General features: G+C 48.4%; 1 protein-coding gene across 3 annotated transcripts in view; it reads right to left on the bottom strand.

Moving 5' to 3' along the window:
- Positions 1 to 4189: 4189 nt before the first annotated feature.
- The window catches only part of CGN (cingulin), a 70010-nt gene continuing 55211 nt past the window's right edge, over positions 4190 to 18988 (bottom strand). For all 3 annotated transcript variants that reach the window (XM_053369424.1, XM_053369426.1, XM_053369425.1), the window contains exons 17-21: positions 18178 to 18261; positions 10294 to 10412; positions 7285 to 7393; positions 5509 to 5672; positions 4190 to 4688 (exon numbers count right to left, since the gene is read on the bottom strand). In XM_053369424.1, coding sequence (XP_053225399.1) covers positions 4547 to 4688; positions 5509 to 5672; positions 7285 to 7393; positions 10294 to 10412; positions 18178 to 18261 — 618 coding nt within the window. In that variant the 3' untranslated portion in view covers positions 4190 to 4546. The remainder of the gene's footprint in view (positions 4689 to 5508; positions 5673 to 7284; positions 7394 to 10293; positions 10413 to 18177; positions 18262 to 18988) is intronic.

Raw genomic sequence — 18988 nt, forward strand, 5'->3', positions numbered from 1 at the left:
CGGGGCAGGCTGGGGGGGGGCATCCAAAACAAGGGAGCGTTTTCAAGACATCCAGTTTTGAGAACCAGGTTCCAACAAAATGCCGTCCATCTTGCCCTGACGGACGCAGCAGTGCCTGCTACCAAACGCTTGATCTCTAAACAAATGACCCAGATTGGGTTTTCATGTACCCAGAAGGTAGAACCGGGCGGTTTATTTTGTTATTGCGACTTGAGGCCTGAAGATGCCTGCTCCTTTTTTGCTCTCCGTAAATCTGAGCGGGGTGGTCAGCGGCCTGCGGACCCCTTCACAAGACAATTACCGGTCTGAATCACTTTATGCAACCTTCAAGAGAGGGAGAGGCAAAGCGAGAAACTCATCTGAGCCCAGAAGCTGGATAAAAGGGACAAAAACAAGGCAGGAGTTTTTTCCCCATCTCGGCCAAATGACATTTCAAAGATCTGCCACACCTTTGGCCCGCCAGATGTTCCCGAACTCCCGTTAGTCTTAGTGAGGATGGCCTGGGATGATGTGAATTGTACTCCAGCAACTTTTGGATGGTCAAACTGTCTCCACACCCGATCTGCAATGTAATGGCTAAATTTGACAACACAGGAGAATGTTTTCAAGGCTGTGGATTGCTCCAGCTGCCGGTGGACACTGCAGATCAACTCATTCCATCGAATTCCTGATGCCCAGCGACTTCCGCAGTCCGAAGTCATGTTGAGGGTTGTGGAGAACAAACAAGACGTTATCCCCACCCTGATTTGCCATGACTATAGCTCAAAGACATGGACGGTGTCAACGAAATATAAACACAAGCTCTTCCGAGAGAAAGATTTGCAGAAATAATTGGTTCAAAGACATTTGCATGAGAAAACTTCCAAAACAAAAAACCCACCAACTGGGAATGGAATCTGCGGCTCAAAAACGGGTCATAAGTCAAACACGAAGTGGAAAACATGGGCACAATGGCTCAGCAGACTCTGTCTCCAAGACCCACCGAGCTTGTGCAACCTGTCAATGTTCTGGCAAAGCTGATGTCTTGCTGCATTTGGGGGCAGGTGGAGGGAGGAATGGCAGGGAAAAATACAGGGAAGCCAGCAGCCGAGATATTGGTCGAGCAGTAGAGGGGGAAAGGGGAGCGATCTTCCACAAATAAGATGGTCGCTCTGCTTTTGATGCTGGCTGCAATGCAGACGAGTTTCTTGAGGACTAGATGCCTTGTGTGTTTTTGGCAACACACCCAGTAAAACCTCTTGGACGTTTCTGCAACCACTGAAGCAAAGAAGCTAAGATCTCCCCTCTGACCCAGGGTGTATTTGGAAGACTTGTGCTGGCAGAAGGGATGAGCCTCCAGAGACTGCCAAAATAGTTGTGGACAAGGTGGTGCCAGCCAGGGGTGGTGGATACGATCCTGCCTCACTTTTTCCCCCTGCCGAAGGTGTAATTTCCCCTCCCCACAAAATGCACAGCCCTTTAAGCAGGGCTCATTTCAGTGCAAAACAGGGTGGCCAGCCAGGAGCCAGCACTTTAAAGTCGTGCCGAAATCCCCGTTTTTTAGCGCCATTGTGACGATGACGGCACAGCGCCCGCTTTTGAGAGGGGGAGCCCCAAGGCAAGCAAAGATGGGACCTAGCAAGACCTCGATGCCGGCACATGTGTATGCAGAAGTATAAAAGGCAGAGGTGCGCATCATGCCTTTGATGGTGCCATTCCAAGCATGGCACACCCAGTCGGTTCCCGCGTGAAACAAGTACATTAAGAGTGAGCCCTTCTCCTGGGACACATCCATGATAAGGCACTTGGTGCAAGACCTGGAGAGGTTAAATTGGGGCACCTGGGTACTGTTAAAGAGAGCGTAGGGAATCCTTTTGGCCCAGCAGACCAGCTCCGACATATGGGTGGGGCAATGCGCCTGTCAATTCCCCTGATGTCGGGCTTTGACAGGTGGGCAGTCACACCCAACCCATCAGAGCTGCTTGTGCAGTGCTTCCCAGGCGCCTGACTGAGTTTGGGGAGCGCAAAGCCCTTTGTGATATCTGAACTTGGCCTTTCTCGAGGTCTGGCAAAAGCGCTTTCTGCAGGATGCGGCTGCGCAGTCCCGTTTGCCTCACGGGGAATGCAGCTGTGAAGTGTGGCGACTGAGCCTCCCCACCCCATAGATGGGCTGTGCAATCAAGTTCCCCCTACAAGGAACTCTTCTGCGACCTCGCCACATCGACATGCCCCACACCTGATGTCACAGGTGGTTGCGGTTTGGGGCGGAAACAGCCTCGAGGGCTAAACGGAGATCCACGCCAGGCCACATCCACATCTGGCCTGTGGGTCAGAGGTTCCCCCACGCACTGTGTTAAGGGGACAGGGTGGAAAAAGCAGCCCTTACTAAGGTTTGATAATGCAGCCGTATTCTGCTGAGCGACACAGTAGCATCCTCCGACGCCCAGTCTTGTGCGAAGCAGAATTTTCCCAAGGAGAAGTCCACAAAACCCCAAATTGTCACGGAGGCGTTCTTCCACGGAGTTTGGTGCTCACGTTCCTCCTTTGTCACGCCCCAGCTGAAGACATGGCACAGCAATCGGCCCGGGAAGAAATGGCCAGAGGGGTGTGCATTTTGCAAACACGCTGACAGTCGCACGCGAAGGATTGCGTGCGGTGCCTCCGACAGAGCCAGTGGTTGCAGCGGGGGCAATATCGTACCCTCGGCTGTTAGGTAGCGTCTTAGCCAAGCGAGGGCTCCAAACGGCAATCAGAAAAAAAGAGCTATTGCTGTTCTTCCGTCCCCCCGACAGAGGAAACTGTCAGCATGGATCCGAGAAGAGTATCTTCAGAACTGGCCGTCCCGACAGGGTTGCGAGACCAGAGTCTGGCTTTGCTGTTGCTTTAGGAATCAGGAGCGGAAAACCCCACAGCCACGATGGGACATAGTTTATATACAAATAGGGAACGGGGACACATGGCTTCTCCAGATCTCGCCGGACTCCCAATATCTGTCATTTGGGGCTGATGGGATGTCCAGGAACATCTGGCTCCCCACCCCTCATTCAGAAGACCATGGAGATTTTTCTCTCTTTAAGATTTCCGTGCTGGAGACGGCAGATTTCATGCACTCATCAGCAGCCAAGAAGGTTGTCTGACACGGCCACCGTCCAGCAGGGTCGGTCCTGGCCGATGGGAACTGGAGTCCACCAACATCATTCAGAGGTTCACCATCCCTGGAAGGGGTTCCTCAGGCTTAGTCTTGGCCTCGTTCCCAACGCAGAACCCAAAACGCCTTGAAGAGAAAGCCAAGGATTGGTGCCTCACCGATGGAAACTGGGAATGCGGTTCCCTCCAGATCTTATTGGCCTACAACTCCCATCAGCCCCAGCCAGGATGGCCAAGGGTCAGAGGTGACAAAGAGCTGTCTGCAGGGTGCCAAGTCGGCTACCATCGCTTGATGGCTCCAGCCAGATCCTCTCTCCCTGCAAAATGAAAGGACTGACATTTTGGGAACGGTTCGGAACAGAGCCCCAGTTCTGCGAAATGACGGCTGGTTTCCTGGGATGGTGGTAACACAAGCTGGTTCTAATTTACGCTGCTCCAGTCAGCAAGAAGCTTAAAATGGAGGCAAGTCCTATTGACCTCGCCATCGGCGTTTGCCCAATTTCTGCGTCAAGGCCGTCGCTCATGTTACCATCCCTGGGCCACCCCAGGCAAATCCCAAACTACGCTTCAGAATTCCTGGGCGAGACGGTTTCAGGTGACGGATTTAGGAGAGGGTTGTCCGAAATTCCGGAAAGGGGAGCAGGGCAGATGTCCAAAGATGAAGCAGGGATCGGCTTCGAGGGTCTCGGTGGCGAGAAAAACCTATGAGCAGAGATAGCTGCCCAGCGGGAAAATCACAAGTCATCTCTTCCCATCCCAAGCACCTGTTCTTGAAGACTCAGTGGGAGGGTCAAGGGCACAGCGATCAGAATCAGTAGTTAAGGCCACCTGAGGATCTGTTTTCTGCAGACCCATATATACATGTACCGCAAAGGGGGGGGGGCGGCTCCAGGTCCCCACCTCCCCCCAGACACATTCCACTATCTCCCCAGATCCCTCCATGAAACATTATTGCACATCCAAATTTGGAACACATGCAAAATCGACATACATACACAGGCCCTATCTATATATATATCTATGTACACATACATATGCAGAAAATTAAAATTTTGGTTTAGAAAAAGCAAAAAACTGGAAGATTCTATTTCTTAATCATTCACCAGTTGCCCTGAGAACCAGATCAAGGGGGGTTTAAAAAGAGAGAGAGAGAGAAAGTTCTGTCATCATTTCCGTTTTACGACCGGCCTCTCGTTGCCCCATAGCAAGCAAAGAAAAAGAATAAACATAAAAATATATCCTTCACTTCGATAAAGAGGTCTGTTTCCATCTTCAGGCACACAACATTTCCGGGAGGAGAATCTTCCGGCTGCTCCGCCAGGGACCGGCAAACACGAGGACGGCACTTCGGACGGGTTTCGAAGTGTTTTAAACGTTCAGGGGTTCCGACGGGATCCGCAAATGGGTCGGCCGGAAGACGCTAACAGGAGCTGGTCTGGAGGTTCCCTTCTGTCAGAAGCGAGGCGATGGAGGACGGGCCGTAGGCGCTGTCAAACTCCTCATCGGAGCTCAGGTGGTCGTCCTTCAGGGAGGACTCGGCTGTGGACCGGGCTGCCTTGCGCCTGGTGGAGAAGGGAGAGAAAGGTCAGGGCCCAGCTCTCCATTCCCGAAGAACCTGGGAATCAAGGTAGACTGCCTCTGGGGCTGGAGGTTCCATAAGTACATCAAAGAGCCATGCACCTGGGCCAGGCCAAAGGGGGTCTATCTAGGCCAGCATCCTGTTCTTGCAGTGGCCAATCGGACACCCCAAATATTATAATAATAATAATAATAATAATAATAATAATAATAATAATAATAAATTTTTATTTATACCCCACCCTTCCTGGTTCAAAAACCGGGCTCAGGGCGGCTAACAACAAATTTAAAACACTTAATTGTAAAAGCAGCATAAAGTACAGTATAAAAACATGAATAGCAATAAAATTCAAAAATCAATTTTGGGGAAATAAGCATTAGATAATCCTCAGGGCTAGCTGGCTGAATTGGTCCTACTTGGGCCAGCGAGGAGGCCAGGGGAGAATTAGCTGGGGGGTCTCAGAGCGGGTGATCTTCATAAAAGGGGAGGGGGAGGGAAGAGAAATAAAAGATCAGGCTGAATTCAAATTAAAGGCCAGGCGGAACAGCTCTGTCTTACAGGCTCTGCGGAAGGAAGTTAAATCCTGCAGGGCCCTGTTCTCCTGGGACAGAGCATTCCACCAGGTCGGAGCCATCACTGAAAAGGCCCTGGCCCTGGTGGAGGATAGTTTGACTTCCTTAGGGCCCGGGACCTCTAAACTATGGTTGTTCATGGACCTTAAGGTCCTCTGCGGGGCAGACCAGGAGAGGCCCCCCAAGCAAGACCCATTTCCTCCAGACCCTCAAAGGGTCCGCCCTCCTTACCAGAGGTCCTTCTCCAGGGACTTGACGCGGCTCTGGAGCTGCTCATTGGTCTCGTGCTGTTCCTCCAGCTCCCGCAGGGCCTTCTTGCGTGCAGCTTCCAGCCGCTCGATCTCCTCTTCTGCCTCGTCCACTTGCCTCTTCAACGCCTTGACCCGCAGGCTTAGCTATGGGAGGAAGGAAGGAAGGCCTGCTCAGTTTGACCCGGGGGTAGCAGCAGGGAGATCTGAGATGCCCTGGCAACTGAAGGGCCCAGCCGAGACCTGATAAATACATGCTGGCTAATTTAAACCCCCCGTAAGGAGTGGAAACATCACACAGCAGGGTCTTTCCCCTTTAAACCTTCCAGTGCAGCAGAACCTGTCCTTTGGAACTCCCTGCCAATGGACACCAAGGAGGCAGCCTTCACTGAACTCTTTTTAAAAAAATCATCATAATTATTAATATTATTTTCGCTGAACTCTTTTCAGCGTCCCCTTGAAACATTTTTGTTTAAGTTTTGAAACTTAGTTTGTGATTATATTATCAGTAGTGAATATGTTAAAATTCGTTGTAAAACCTAATAATTTTTTTTTTTTTTTAAAAAGGCAAGCCTATCTAGACACGGAGAAGCTGCACATGTTTTATCTCTTTCTCAGCTAGAGTTGATTTCAGTAATATTTTTAACACCTATTTTTAATAGCATTTCAAATCAACGATTTTAGCGTTTGGTTTGACAATCCAGCAGGAAAATGATAAATAAGTGGCAACCAGGCAAAAAGCACTCAGTTGCAGAAGATGCAGGAGATGAAGCTGGGGCTATTTGTGTGCAAAGCTCTATACCCCGCAATCTTGGGCCCTCCCTGTAAAAGTAAAAGTAAGGGTCTAGTCCTCAAGATTCTGGTTTTAAGCAGAGGAAGCTGCCTCAAACAGAGCCAGGCTCTCAGGTCCACCTGTCTCCATACTGTCAACAAAGGCTGGTTGTTCTCTTTTGAAAGAAAACTACATGAAAATGATGTATAGATGGTATATCACACCAGTACAAATAGCAAAAATGTACAAAACCAGGTCAAATATATGCTGGAGACGTAAAGAAAAAGAAAGTACTTTTTAGCATATGTGGTGGGAATGCAGAGAAGTTAAAAAATTTTGGGAAATGATATATAACAAACTGAAAAAAAATGTTTAAAATGACACTTGTAAAAAAACACCAGAAGCATTTTTGTTAGGGACTGTAGGACAAGACCTGCCAAGAAAAACAAATAACTTATTTATGTATGCTACAACAGCGGCAGGAGCCTTGTTAGCACAAGGATGGAAGAATGAGGAAATCCCAACAAAAGAACAGTGGCAAGAAAAACTGGTGAGCTATGCGGAACTGGCTAAATTGACATACAAACTGCATGATAAGGACAATCGTGACTTCAAGGAAGAACTTTTTACAAATTATCTAAAAATACAACAAAAAGATCTGGACTCCTTGGCAGGTTTTGAATAAACACCCACAAATTTATTACAGTTGAATACGTGATGGATAAGGCAAGGATAGGGACAATTTTATAATACGCAGAGAACAATATGTGCAAAGAAACCAGAGAGGGGAGAAAATAATGTAATTGAATATTTGGATTGATAATTTGTTATGTTGAAACGGTCTAATAAAAATATTTTTTTAAAAAAACAAAACAAAGGCTGGTTGTGGCGGTCCAAGATTTCAGAGAGGGACATCTTTTTACAGCCCTGTCTGGAGATGCCTTTGGGGGTCTTCTGAGCCCCGCTGCCCACCCCACCCCAGCTCACCTGGTCCTTCTGGTCATTGACATGCTGTCTCTCGTCATCGATCTGGATGGTCAGCTCCTTGACCTTCCGCTCCAGCTTGCGGTTCGAGGAGACCAGGACGCTCTTCTCCCTGCGGCGACAGGGAAGAAAAAGGTGGGAGCCGATTTCTGAAGAGTCCGGTCACTGAACTCAGCACTGCCTGCACTGAGCGGGAGCGGCTGTCCAGGGCTTCAGGAAGGGGAGATTTCCAGCAAAACGTGGAGGTGAATTCTGGTGCTGGAGGAGACACTTGAGAGTTCCATGGACTGCAAGAAGATCCAGCCTCTCCATTCTGAAGGAAATCAGCCCTGAGTGCTCACTGGAAGGACAGATCCTGAAGCTGAGGCTCCAATACTTTGGCCACCTCATGAGAAGAGAAGACTCCCTGGAAAAGACCCTGATGTTGGGAAAGATGGAGGGCGCAAGGAGAAGGGGACGACAGAGGACGAGATGGTGGGACAGTGTTCTCGAAGCTACCAGCATGAGTTTGACCAAACTGCAGGAGGCAGTGGAAGATAGGAGTGCCTGGTGTGCTCTGGTCCAGGGGGCCATGAAGAGGCGGACACGACTCAACGACTAAACAACAACAACAATGGAGGTTCTGGGGGTCTTCCGCAAGCAAGGCAGGTGATGTGTTGCTTGTCCGAGGCACAGAAGGGGGGAAACTTCGGTTCTCAGGGTGTCGCTGAACTACAACTCCCATCAGCCTCTACCTCTCTTTTAAATCAGAACCAGTGAAGGCGGTGAAGGTCCTGTGTGAGTGCCTGGAGGCGGTTGGAGGATGGATGGCGGCTAACAGGCTGAATCCTGGCAAAACAGAAGTAATGTTCTTGGGGGACAAGGGGCGGGCGGGTGTGGGGGACTCCCTGGTCCTGAATGGGGCAACTGTGCCCCTGAAGGACCAGGTGCGCAGCCTGGGAGTCATTTTGGACTCACAGCTGTCCATGGAGGAGCAGGTCAATTCTGTGTCCAGGGCGGCTGTTTATCAGCTTCATCTGGTATGCAGGATGAGACCCTACCTGCCCGCAAACTGTCTCGCCAGAGTGGTACATGCTCTGGTTGTCTCCCGCTTGGACTACTGCAATGCGCTCTATGTGGGGCTATCTTTGAAGGTTACTTGGAAACTGCAATTAATCCAGAATGCGGCAGCTAGACTAGGGACTAGGAGTGGCACCAAGACCAGGTAACACCGGTCTTGAAAGATCTACATTGGCTCCCAGTATGTTTCTGGGCACAATTCAAAGTGTTGGTGCTGACCTTGAAAGCCCTAAACGGCCTCGGTCCAGTATACCTGAAGGAGCTTCTGCTGAGGTCCAGCTCCGAGGGCCTTCTGGTGGTTCCCTCACTGCGAGAAGTCAAGTTACAGGGAACCAGGCAGAGGGCCTTCTCGGTGGTGGCACCCGCCCTGTGGAACACCCTCCCACCAGATGTCAAAGAGAACAACTACCAGACTTTTAGAAGACATCTGAAGGCAGCCCTTTTTAGGGAAGTTTTTAATATTTGATGGATTTACTGTATTTTAATATTTGGTTGGAAGCCGCCCAGAGTGGCTGAGGAAGCCCAGCCAGATGGGCGGGGTATATTATTATTATTATTATTATTATTATTATTATTATTATTATTATTATTATTATTATTATTACTACTTGCCAGGCCAGTTTTGCAGAGGGGTAGCCAAGACGTTTTATCTATCTATAAGATTTGAAGGATTTGCAAGTGGAAAGAACTATTGGGAAAGGTTTTCCAAGATAGCTTGGGGTTTGCGCTGTGTACTTAAAGGAAGTGTATTATGTGAACTGCCCTCTTTTGATGATTAAATAATCAACTAATAATAACAATAATGCATAAAGAAATAAATTTTAAATATCATCATCATCAACATCTCAGGGAATACTTCCTAATTTTTGTTGAATAACTGGTTTCCTGTGAATTGTGTGTGTCCACTAAGTGTGTGCACCTTTAAATTTTTAGAACAACCCCCAGCAAGCCTAGTCAATTTAGTGCCACCAGGCCCACGCTGGGGAACGCTCTTCCAGCAGAGATGCAACAGGCAGCCTCTTGCTTTGGGCTTCCAGGCGTTTCTTCAAGAATCTTCCATGTCGATGCTTCAAATTTTCTTGAGTAGCCAGCCACATGGCTGATCGTTCTGCATTGCTTTTAAAGGTTTTACGCACTGATGTACACCGCACATTGATGTTTTGTGAGAGGGTGGTACAAAAATACTTCCCTAAATAAATTCCAAAGACCCCACCGTATAGGTTTACTGCGCTTCGATCCCACCATTTTCTGCAAGGAGCTTGAGGCGGCATTTGCCATTTCCCCTACAATCTCCTCATTTAATCTCCACAACAACAACCCTGTGGAGTAGGTCAGGCCGAGAGGGACAGTGACTGGGCCAAGGCCACACCCAGAGAGCTTCATAGTTTAGAGGTCCTGGGCCCTAAGGAAGCCAGACTATCCTCCACCAGGGCCTTTTCAGTGATGGCTCCGACCTGGTGGAATGCTCTGTCCCAGGAGACTAGGGCCCTTCAGGATTTAACCTCCTTCTGTCGGGCCTGTAAGACAGAGCTATTCCGCCTGGCCTTTAATTTGAGTTCAGCCTGATCTTTTATTTCCCTTCTCTTCCCTCCCCCTCCCCTTTTATGAAGATCACCTGCCCTGAGACCCCACAGCTAATTCTCCCCTGGCCTCCTCGCTGGCCCAAGTGGGACCAATTCAGCCAGCTAGCCCTGGGCATTATTTAATTGATTATTTAATTTTATTGTTATTCATGTTTTTATACTGTATTTTATGCTGCTTTTATAATTGTTTTAAATTTGTTGTTAGCCGCCCTGAGCCCGGTTTTTGAACCAGGAAGGGCGGGGTATAAATAAAAATTAATTATTATTATTAATTATTATTATTATTATTAATCACTGAGCAGGGTATCTGAACCCCGGTTTCCCCCATGACACTCTGACCGCTACCCCACACTGCCTCTCCGTGACTTACCTCTCTTCAGCCTGGAGTTTGTCCTGAAGCTCTTGAATGCGCGATTCCAGCTGGGAGACGTTGGCGCTGGGTTTCTGGAGGACTTCGCTGCTGGCAAGGCGGCCTTTCAAGTCTTTGTTCTGGAAAGAGAGATTTGGAAGCGGGGATATTTAGAGATTTAGAGAGGAAATGACCAGTGGCCGGGGACAAGTTCCTGCATGACCTGTATTAAGTTGCGGGTGAACATATCAGACGACACAGCGATTCTTCAAACAGCTCTTGTTTATTCACAGGCCAGAACAGAACTGAACTGAAGGGTTCAGCCAGCCTGCTTATATAGAGCTCCACTACAACGCAACTGTAACCACTTTCTGTAACTATCCAATCACTGAACGTCACTTTCAATCCCTTATTTGCATATGTGGACCTGAGTGAAAACTATCTACAGTATCCCCCTGCTGGCCCAGGGTGAGAACTTCAGTACATAACAATCTGGAAGGGACTTCTGTGGCTAGGATTGCCACCTTTGCTCTGACAAAACACTCTCTACAATATCCTTTTTGAGATGAGGGGACCAGCCTTTCAGAAGGTCTTTGCATGCATGGGGAAACTGAGGCAGAAAAGGACTGGAAAGCACAGTGCTCTGATCTGTGTTGGACCAATAGTTTCATTAAAAGTCTCTTGCAGAATTAAGAAACCAGAAGCCTTTCTACTTGGAATAATAGGATTGGAATTGCCCCAAAATAGATGGTAGGTTGTTTTCGTATGCCACCACAGCGGCAAGACTTTTACTGGCCAAAAACTGGAAATCGCAAGAGACACCAACAGTAGAAGAATGGCAGATGAAGATGTTGGACTTTTCGGAGCTGGCCGATCGGACTGGAAGAATCCGCGACCAGAAAGAAGAGGCGACACAAGAGAACTGGAAGAAATTCAAAGAATAGCTAGCTAAATATTGTAATGTAAGATAAATAGAAAATTCCTGGAAGTAACGAATAGGCTTAGGAGCAGAATAAGAATATATGTCAGTAATTATTTTGGATTTCAGTATTAATAAAGGAGAAGAAGTTAAATGAAAGAAGTTAATATTATTAGAAATAAGAATTTGGAGAACTGCTAAACAGGCGATATAATGAAATTCAGTTAGAGGGGATTTGAGGAAGTCAGTTATTAATGTAATGAAATTAGGAATTTGAAGTAATAATTTTTCTTTGTGCTATTTTTTGTTGTTGTGTGTTTTTTGTAAGGTTTTTCTTTTTACGTGATAAATGCGAAAATCAATAAAAAAAATTGGGGGGGGGGGGTCGAAGCCTCTTTCAGGCGGCTTCTAGCTGAATAGGCAACTTGGGGTTATAAGCAACAAGATAGAGAGCAAACACAGAAACACACACACACACAAACACAAACTCCGGCTGCACAGGGTTATGTAATGTCCCGGGCCGGGCGGAACAAAATTCCCCTCCCCGCTTCAGAAAGCAGGAATTTTGATTAGCAGAGTTACATAACAGTAATAATTGCTTTCCCCTTCCTTTGCAGTGCAGCCAAGGTGGGTGATAGTGGGAGGCCTTGTTTAGCTGCTTTTCTTTATGAAAGAGAGAGAGAGAGAGAGTGCAAAGCCTCAGGAGGAATGCAAAAAAGAGCTCCTGTTCTCTCTCATCTGTGTTCAGACATGTTTTGGGCCACAGCTCCCAAACAGTAGCACAGACAGGGAAGCGCAGCCCAGAGAGACTGCTGCCAAATCCCTTAGAAATCCGGTTTTTGTTTAATGGGTCCTGAATGGGGTAACTGTGCCCCTGAAGGACCAGGTGCGCAGCCTGCGAGTCATTTTAGACTCACAGCTGTCCATGGAGGCGCAGGTCAATTATGTGTCCAGGGCAGCTGTTTACCAGCTCCATCTGGTATGCAGGATAAGACCCTACCTGCCCACAGACTGTCTGGCCAGAGTGATACATGCTCTGGTTATCTCCCGCTTGGACTCCTGCAATGCGCTCTACGTGGGGCTACCTTTGAAGGTGACCCAGAAACTGCAATTAATCCAGAATGTGGCAGCTAGACTGGTGACTGGGAGCGGCCGACGGGACCGCATAACACCGGTTCTGAGAGATCTGCATTGGCTCCCAGTACGTTTCCAAGCACAATTCAAAGTATTGGTGCTGACCTTTAAAACCTAAACGGTCTCGGTCCTGTATACCTGATGGAGCGTTTCCACCCCCATCGTTCTGCCCGGACACTGAGATCCAGCGCCGAGGGCCTTCTGGCGGTTCCCTCATTGCGAGAAGTGAGGTTACAGGGAACCAGGCAGAGGGCCTTCTCGGTGGTGGCACTTGCCCTGTGGAACACCCTCCCTTCAGATGTGAAGGAAATAAGTAGCTATCCTATCTTTAAAAGACATCTGAAGGCAGCTCTGTTTAGGAAAGTTTTTAATATTTAATGCTGTATTGTTTTTAATACTTGATTGGGAGCAGTCTAGAGTGGCTGGGGAAACTCAGCAAGATGGGCGGGGTATAAATAAATTGTTGTTGTTGTTGTCGTTAGAGGAAGAAGAAAGAGGCTAGTCCTCATGGTGGCCGAGAAAAATGCAGGGGCCTATCGGAAAGAGGCTTTCTTCCAGGCCGCAAAGCAACCTGAGTTTTGGGCTAAAACTCTACAGCTGGTGCAAAAGGATAGCAGGCAGGCAGGCTGGACTATTAGGAAAATGGTAATATGAATAATAATCCTAAATTAACTGCAGTGAAATGAGGACCCCCTGCAAAAATTGACACCGCAGCAGGCAAGCTTCCCTGTTCCACAGAACGCCTCCCCGGGCGATCCCTCCCTTTCCGAACATCCAGAAATGAAGAAGCGCTCTGCTGAGCTCAGAGGCTTGCTCACCGCTCTGCAATGTTTCGAAACAAACCGGTTCTGTTTTGTTGCTTAAAACTAGGAGTAATGTAATGCGTTAATTAGTAAGCATTTGGTCATTTGGCCCAATTAAGGGCCAAATGAGGCACGAGCCTGTTCACACGCTTGTCTTCCTTCCCCAGAGACGAAGAGGGAGGGCTCCGAGTGCGAGAAAACGGGGTGGAGAGGAACAGACTCAAATATCCCCTTCCTTGGCAGCAGCTCCCCAAATTCAGATTTATTCCTCATATAAAGGTAAAGGGACCCCTGACCGTTAGGTCCAGTCGTGGCTGACTCTGGGGTTGTGGCGCTCATCTCACTTTACTGGCCGAGGGAGCGGCGTACAGCTTCCGGGTCATGTGGCCATCAGGACTAAGCCGCTTCTGGCGAACCAGAGCAGCGCCGTTTACCTTCCCGCCAGAGCGGTACCTATTTATCTACATGCACTTTGATGTGCTTTCGAACTGCTAGGTTGGCAGGAGCTGGGACCGAGCAACGGGAGCTCACCCCATCGCAGGGATTCGAACCGCCGACCTTCTGATCGGCAAGTCCTAGGCTCAGTGGTTTAACCCATAGCGCCACCTGCGTCCCTTGCAACTTTTTCATACTTTGGCTCAAATGCACCAACTTCAAAAAACCAAAACTCTTTGCATGGTAGCTGTGATTCCTGGATTGGACTAAATGGCTCCTGAGGTTCCTTCCAACTGCACAATTCTATGATTCTGCAGGCACTATGAGTCATACACAAGAGTAGACCCATTTGAAACTAATGGGTCAAGTGACTCATGTCTATTAATGTCAATGGGCCTCCTCGGAGCATGACTAACACTATAAAATTCTACGGCTGCAGGTCTCTTCCCATACAACCCAGAGCCGAGTGGAAGTTTATGCAAGAAAGCTTCTGATCTGTCGCTTTAAAAAACAAACAAGAGCCATCCCACAACTGCTGGTTTTCGGCGCTGTAAGAAAGCTTCCATTTCCCCCCCCCACCCGCAAAAAGGAATGTTGGGAACTATAGTTTGAGGGTGCTGGGAACTGTAGCTTTGCAAGTTCCCAGGATCCTCTGGGTGAAAAGAATGTGCTCTGAATGTATGGCACATAGGCCAGTCTAAAATTTGTGGCTCTCCAAGGCTCCAACTCCCAGCAGCCCCTGGGGTTGCTGGGAGTTGTAGTCCGGTGGCGCCCAGAGGACCGCAAATGTTCTAGCCCTGCCCCTGTTGTGAAAGAAGCAGGTTTCACGCACACCGAGAGAGAGGCAAGACGTAGCTCAGCTTCTCGTGGACCTGGGGGCCTGGGAGAGGGTGACAATACAAGAGGAAAGTCTGTTTGCAAAGGACAATTGCAGGGGGTGGTCTGAATGACCTTGTGGGGTCCCTTCCAGCTCTGCAATTCTACAATAAAGGTCTCTACGGGGAACGCTCTGAGCCGCACGTGGCCGGCGTCCAAGCAGAGTGTCGCCGGGGCTGTTTTCGCCCTCGTTAATTGCACGGCAACAGCAGCTCATTTATTGAAATGACTCGGGGGGGGGTGGATTTTGAAATGGTGCAAATTACATAACCTGTCTTGTCACCCCCCCCACACACCCGCTACAAGCCCAGACAGGCAGGGCTCCTGCAGACGCAGAAGGCAGATCTGGTGGGGAAAGAGACTGCTGGGGAAGTTTCCAGGTCCAAACCCGCTTCCGAACAACAACTGCTTTGAACAGTTAAGGACAGGATCACCCTTCAAAACGAACTTGACAGATTAGAGAACTGGGCCAAAACAAACAAGATGAATTTTAACAGGGAGAAATGTAAAGTATTGCACTTGGGCAAAAAAAATGAGAGGCACAAATACAAGATGGGTGACACCTGGCTTGAGAGCAGTACATGTGAAAAGGATCTAGGAGTCTTGGTGGACCACAAACTGGACATGAGCCAACAGTGTGACGCGGCAGCTAAAAAAGCCAATGCAATTCTGGGCTGCATCAATAGGAGTATAGCATCTAGATCAAGGGAAGTAATAGTGCCACTGTATTCTGCTCTGGTCAGACCTCAGCTGGAGTACTGTGTCCAGTTCTGGGCACCACAGTTCAAGAAGGACACTGACAAACTGGAACGTGTCCAGAGGAGGGCAACCAAAATGGTCAAAGGCCTGGAAACGATGCCTTATGAGGAACGGCTAAGGGAGCTGGGCATGTTTAGCCTGGAGAAGAGGAGGCTAAGGGGTGATATGATAGCCATGTTCAAATATATAAAAGGATGTCACATAGAGGAGGGAGAAAGGTTGTTTTCTGCTGCTCCGGAGAAGCGGACACGGAGCAATGGATCCAAACTACAAGAAAGAAGATTCCACCTAAACATTAGGAAGAACTTCCTGACAGTAAGAGCTGTTCGACAGTGGAATTTGCTGCCAAGGAGTGTGGTGGAGTCTCCTTCTTTGGAGGTCTTTAAGCAGAGGCTTGACAACCATATGTCAGGAGTGCTCTGATGGTGTTTCCTGCTTGGCAGGGGGTTGGACTCGATGGCCCTTGTGGTCTCTTCCAACTCTATGATTCTATAAACAGAGCCTGAACCTCCTTCCACCGTCCGAATGCCAGTTGGGGGGCAAATATTAAACCACTCTGGGAATTTCAGCTCTGTGAGGGGGAATAGGGAGAGAGGGGTCTCCTAGCAAACCGCAGCTGCCAATTTTATTTTATTTTTGAATTCTCATCTTTATTTGAAGTATTAAATCCCTCCACCGCAAAAGAACAACAACAACAACAAAAAGAGAAAGCAAATCACCTCACATACAAATCATAAAATTCTTCCATAAATTGTGACTTCCCTAATCCTCAATATGGGTCCATCATTACCTTGTTGACTGCATATTTTTTAACTTATCGTCAATTGTTCGTATTCATGGTAGAATATATCTTTGCAGAAGTTATTCAAAACATGTCAGAGATTTTACCTGAGAACAATATCATTTGAATAAATCCCGTTCTTTATTAAACTCTTGGTTTGTTTGATTCCTAATTTCCCCTGTCATCTTTGCCAATTCTACATATTCAAAGAACTTCGCCTGCCATTCCGATTTAGTTTAAATTTTATCTCCCTTCCACCATCTGGCGCTGCCAAAATTATTTGAAGGGGGAGGCAAAATGCTCTCTATTTCTGGTGTGAACTTGGGACTCAGAAGGATTAGAAAGAGAAGCAACAATAGCTGGAATATCGTTTTGGGGTAAGACATGGGCTGGATAAAAAGACGACGGACTTTAAAATCAAAATCAATAAATAAACTAGCACCAAGTCACCACCATTATTAGCTTATGGGGGTCTAAGCAGACCACAAGCTTAACATGAGTCAACCATGTGATGCAGCAGCAAAAAATGCCAATGCTATTCTAGGCTGCATCAACAGAAGTCTAGAGTCCAGATTAAGGCGTGTAATAGTCCCCACAGTAGTGATGTATGGAAGTGAGAGCTGGACCATAAAGAAGGCTGATCGCCGAAGAATTGATGCTTTTGAATTATGGTGCTGGAGGAGACTCTTGAGAGTCCCATGGACTGCAAGAAGATCCAACCTCTCCATTCTGAAGGAAATCAGCCCTGAGTGCTCACTGGAAGGGCAGATCCTGAAGCTGAGGCTCCAAGACTTTGGCCACCTCATGAGAAGAGAAGACTCCCTGGAAAAGACCCTGATGTTGGGAAAGATGGAGGGCACAAGGAGAAGGGGACAACAGAGGACCAGATGGTGGGACAGTGTTCTTGAAGAGACCAGCATGAGTTTGACCAAACTGCGGGAGGCAGTGGAAGACAGGAGTGCCTGGCGTGCTCTGGTCCAGGGGGTCACGAAGAGTTGGACACCACTAAACGACTAAACAACAAGAGTGCTGAGAGTTCATAGGAGATCTCTGTTCCCCCTTCTCAGAGCTACAATTCCCAGAAATCAGAGCACACCTGGAATCCTGTGTCCAGTTCTGGGCACCACAATTTAAGAAGGATGTTGACACGCTGGAAGGTGTGCAGAGAAGGGCGACCAAGATGATCAAGGGCCTGGAAACTAAGCCTGATGAGGAACGGTTGAAGGAGATGGGTACGTTTAAGCCTGGAAAAGAGGAGACTGAGAGGAGGACCATATGGAGATGGCAGAAATGACTGGCAGAATCCGTGACCAGGGAGAAGAATTGATGGAAGAGGATTGGAAAAAGTTCAAGAACTACCTACAAAAATATTGTAAAATGTTTGAGTGTTAAAATGATGTGGGATGTGAAGGTAACATGGCATTTGGGATATAGTTAAATGAGTTATGTAAAGAAGAATTTTTAATAAGAAGGGGGTATGACTAGAATAATATTATGTCAAAGTATATAAGGTGGAGTAAAGGATCAAGATAAGGGAAATTAGAGACATAATAAGTGGAAATATATAATTATAAACGAGGTTGGAAATGGGTTAGAATTTGCTGAATCTGACGGAGTAAAGAGGAATACAAAAAAGGGAGATGTGAGGAGGTCAGGAAAGAGGGATATGGAATTTTGAAATTTTAAAGTGGAATTGTTCTTTCTTTTTCTTCTTTTTCTTGTTAGTTTTTGTCTGTTGATTTGTTTTTGTTTTGTTATATGTGATGTATGTTTTGTAAAACTTTAATAAACATTTAAAAAAAAAAAAGAGGAGACTGAGAGGAGATATGAGAGCCAGCTTCAAATATCTCAAGGGCTACTGCATGGAAGATGGAGCAAGCTTGTTTTCTCCTGCTCTGGAGGGCAGGACTCGAATCCATGGCTTCAAGTTCCAAGAAAGGAGATTCCATCTAACATCAGGAACAGCTTCCTGACAGTGAGAGCTGTTTGGCAGTGGAACGGGCTCCTTCAGGAAGTTGTGGACTCTCCATTCTTTGGGTGTTGGGGGAGCAGAATCAGCCGGTTATTATCTGTATAACTTTAAAACTATACGCAGTGGCAGTGGGAGGAGGAAAGTGAGACGATCCCTTCAGCCTCCGATCGCTGAGTCAGCAAAGAGAAGATGCAGACCTGACCCAACACGCCGGCGGCAGCCTCACCTGTCTTTCCAGCGAGATCTTATCACACTCCAGGTCCTGCCGCACGGAGCGCTCTTGGAGGAGTTCGGCCCGCAGCTGGTCGATCTGGAGGGAGACAGAGATAATAATAATAATTAAAAATCAACAACAACAATAATAATACAGTGGTGCCTCGGGTTAAGTACTTACCGTATTTTTCGCACGATAGGACGCACCGGTCCATAGGACGCACGTAGATTTGGGGGGGAAATAAAGGGGAAAAATTTATTTTCCCCCCCCCCGCCAGGCGCGGGGCTGGGGCGGGGGAAGCCCGAGCTTCCCCCTCCCCCAGAACGGGACCCAGAGCCATGCCGAAGCTGCGCGCAGCTTTGGCATCGCTCTGGGAGCTTGCGGGGCTGCGGGAGGAGGAAGCCCTCCGCCAGTCTCCAAACCATGTCGGGAGACAGTGGGATGCCGCGCTGCGCCTCTCCCGCTATCCCCCGAGTTTGCGGGGCTGGCGACGGGGAGGAGCAGGCTTCTCCCCCCCCCCCGCCAGCCTTCTAACCAAGTCGGGAGACAGCGGGATGGTGCGCTGCGCCTCTCCCGCTGTCTCCCGAGTTTGCGGGGCTGGCGAGGGGAGGAGCAGGCTTCTCCCCCCGCCAGCCTTCTAGCCAAGTCGGGGGACAGCGGGATGGTGCGCTGCGCCTCTCCCGCTGTCTCCCGAGTTTGAGGGCTGGCGAGGGGAGGAGCAGGCTTCTCCCCCCCCCCCCGCCAGCCTTCTAGCCAAGTCGGGGGACAGCGGGATGGTGCGCTGCGCCTCTCCCGCTGTCTCCCGAGTTTGAGGGCTGGCGAG

The sequence above is a fragment of the Podarcis raffonei genome, chromosome 16 (genome assembly GCF_027172205.1).
Source record: "Podarcis raffonei isolate rPodRaf1 chromosome 16, rPodRaf1.pri, whole genome shotgun sequence".
NCBI lineage: Eukaryota > Metazoa > Chordata > Lepidosauria > Squamata > Lacertidae > Podarcis > Podarcis raffonei.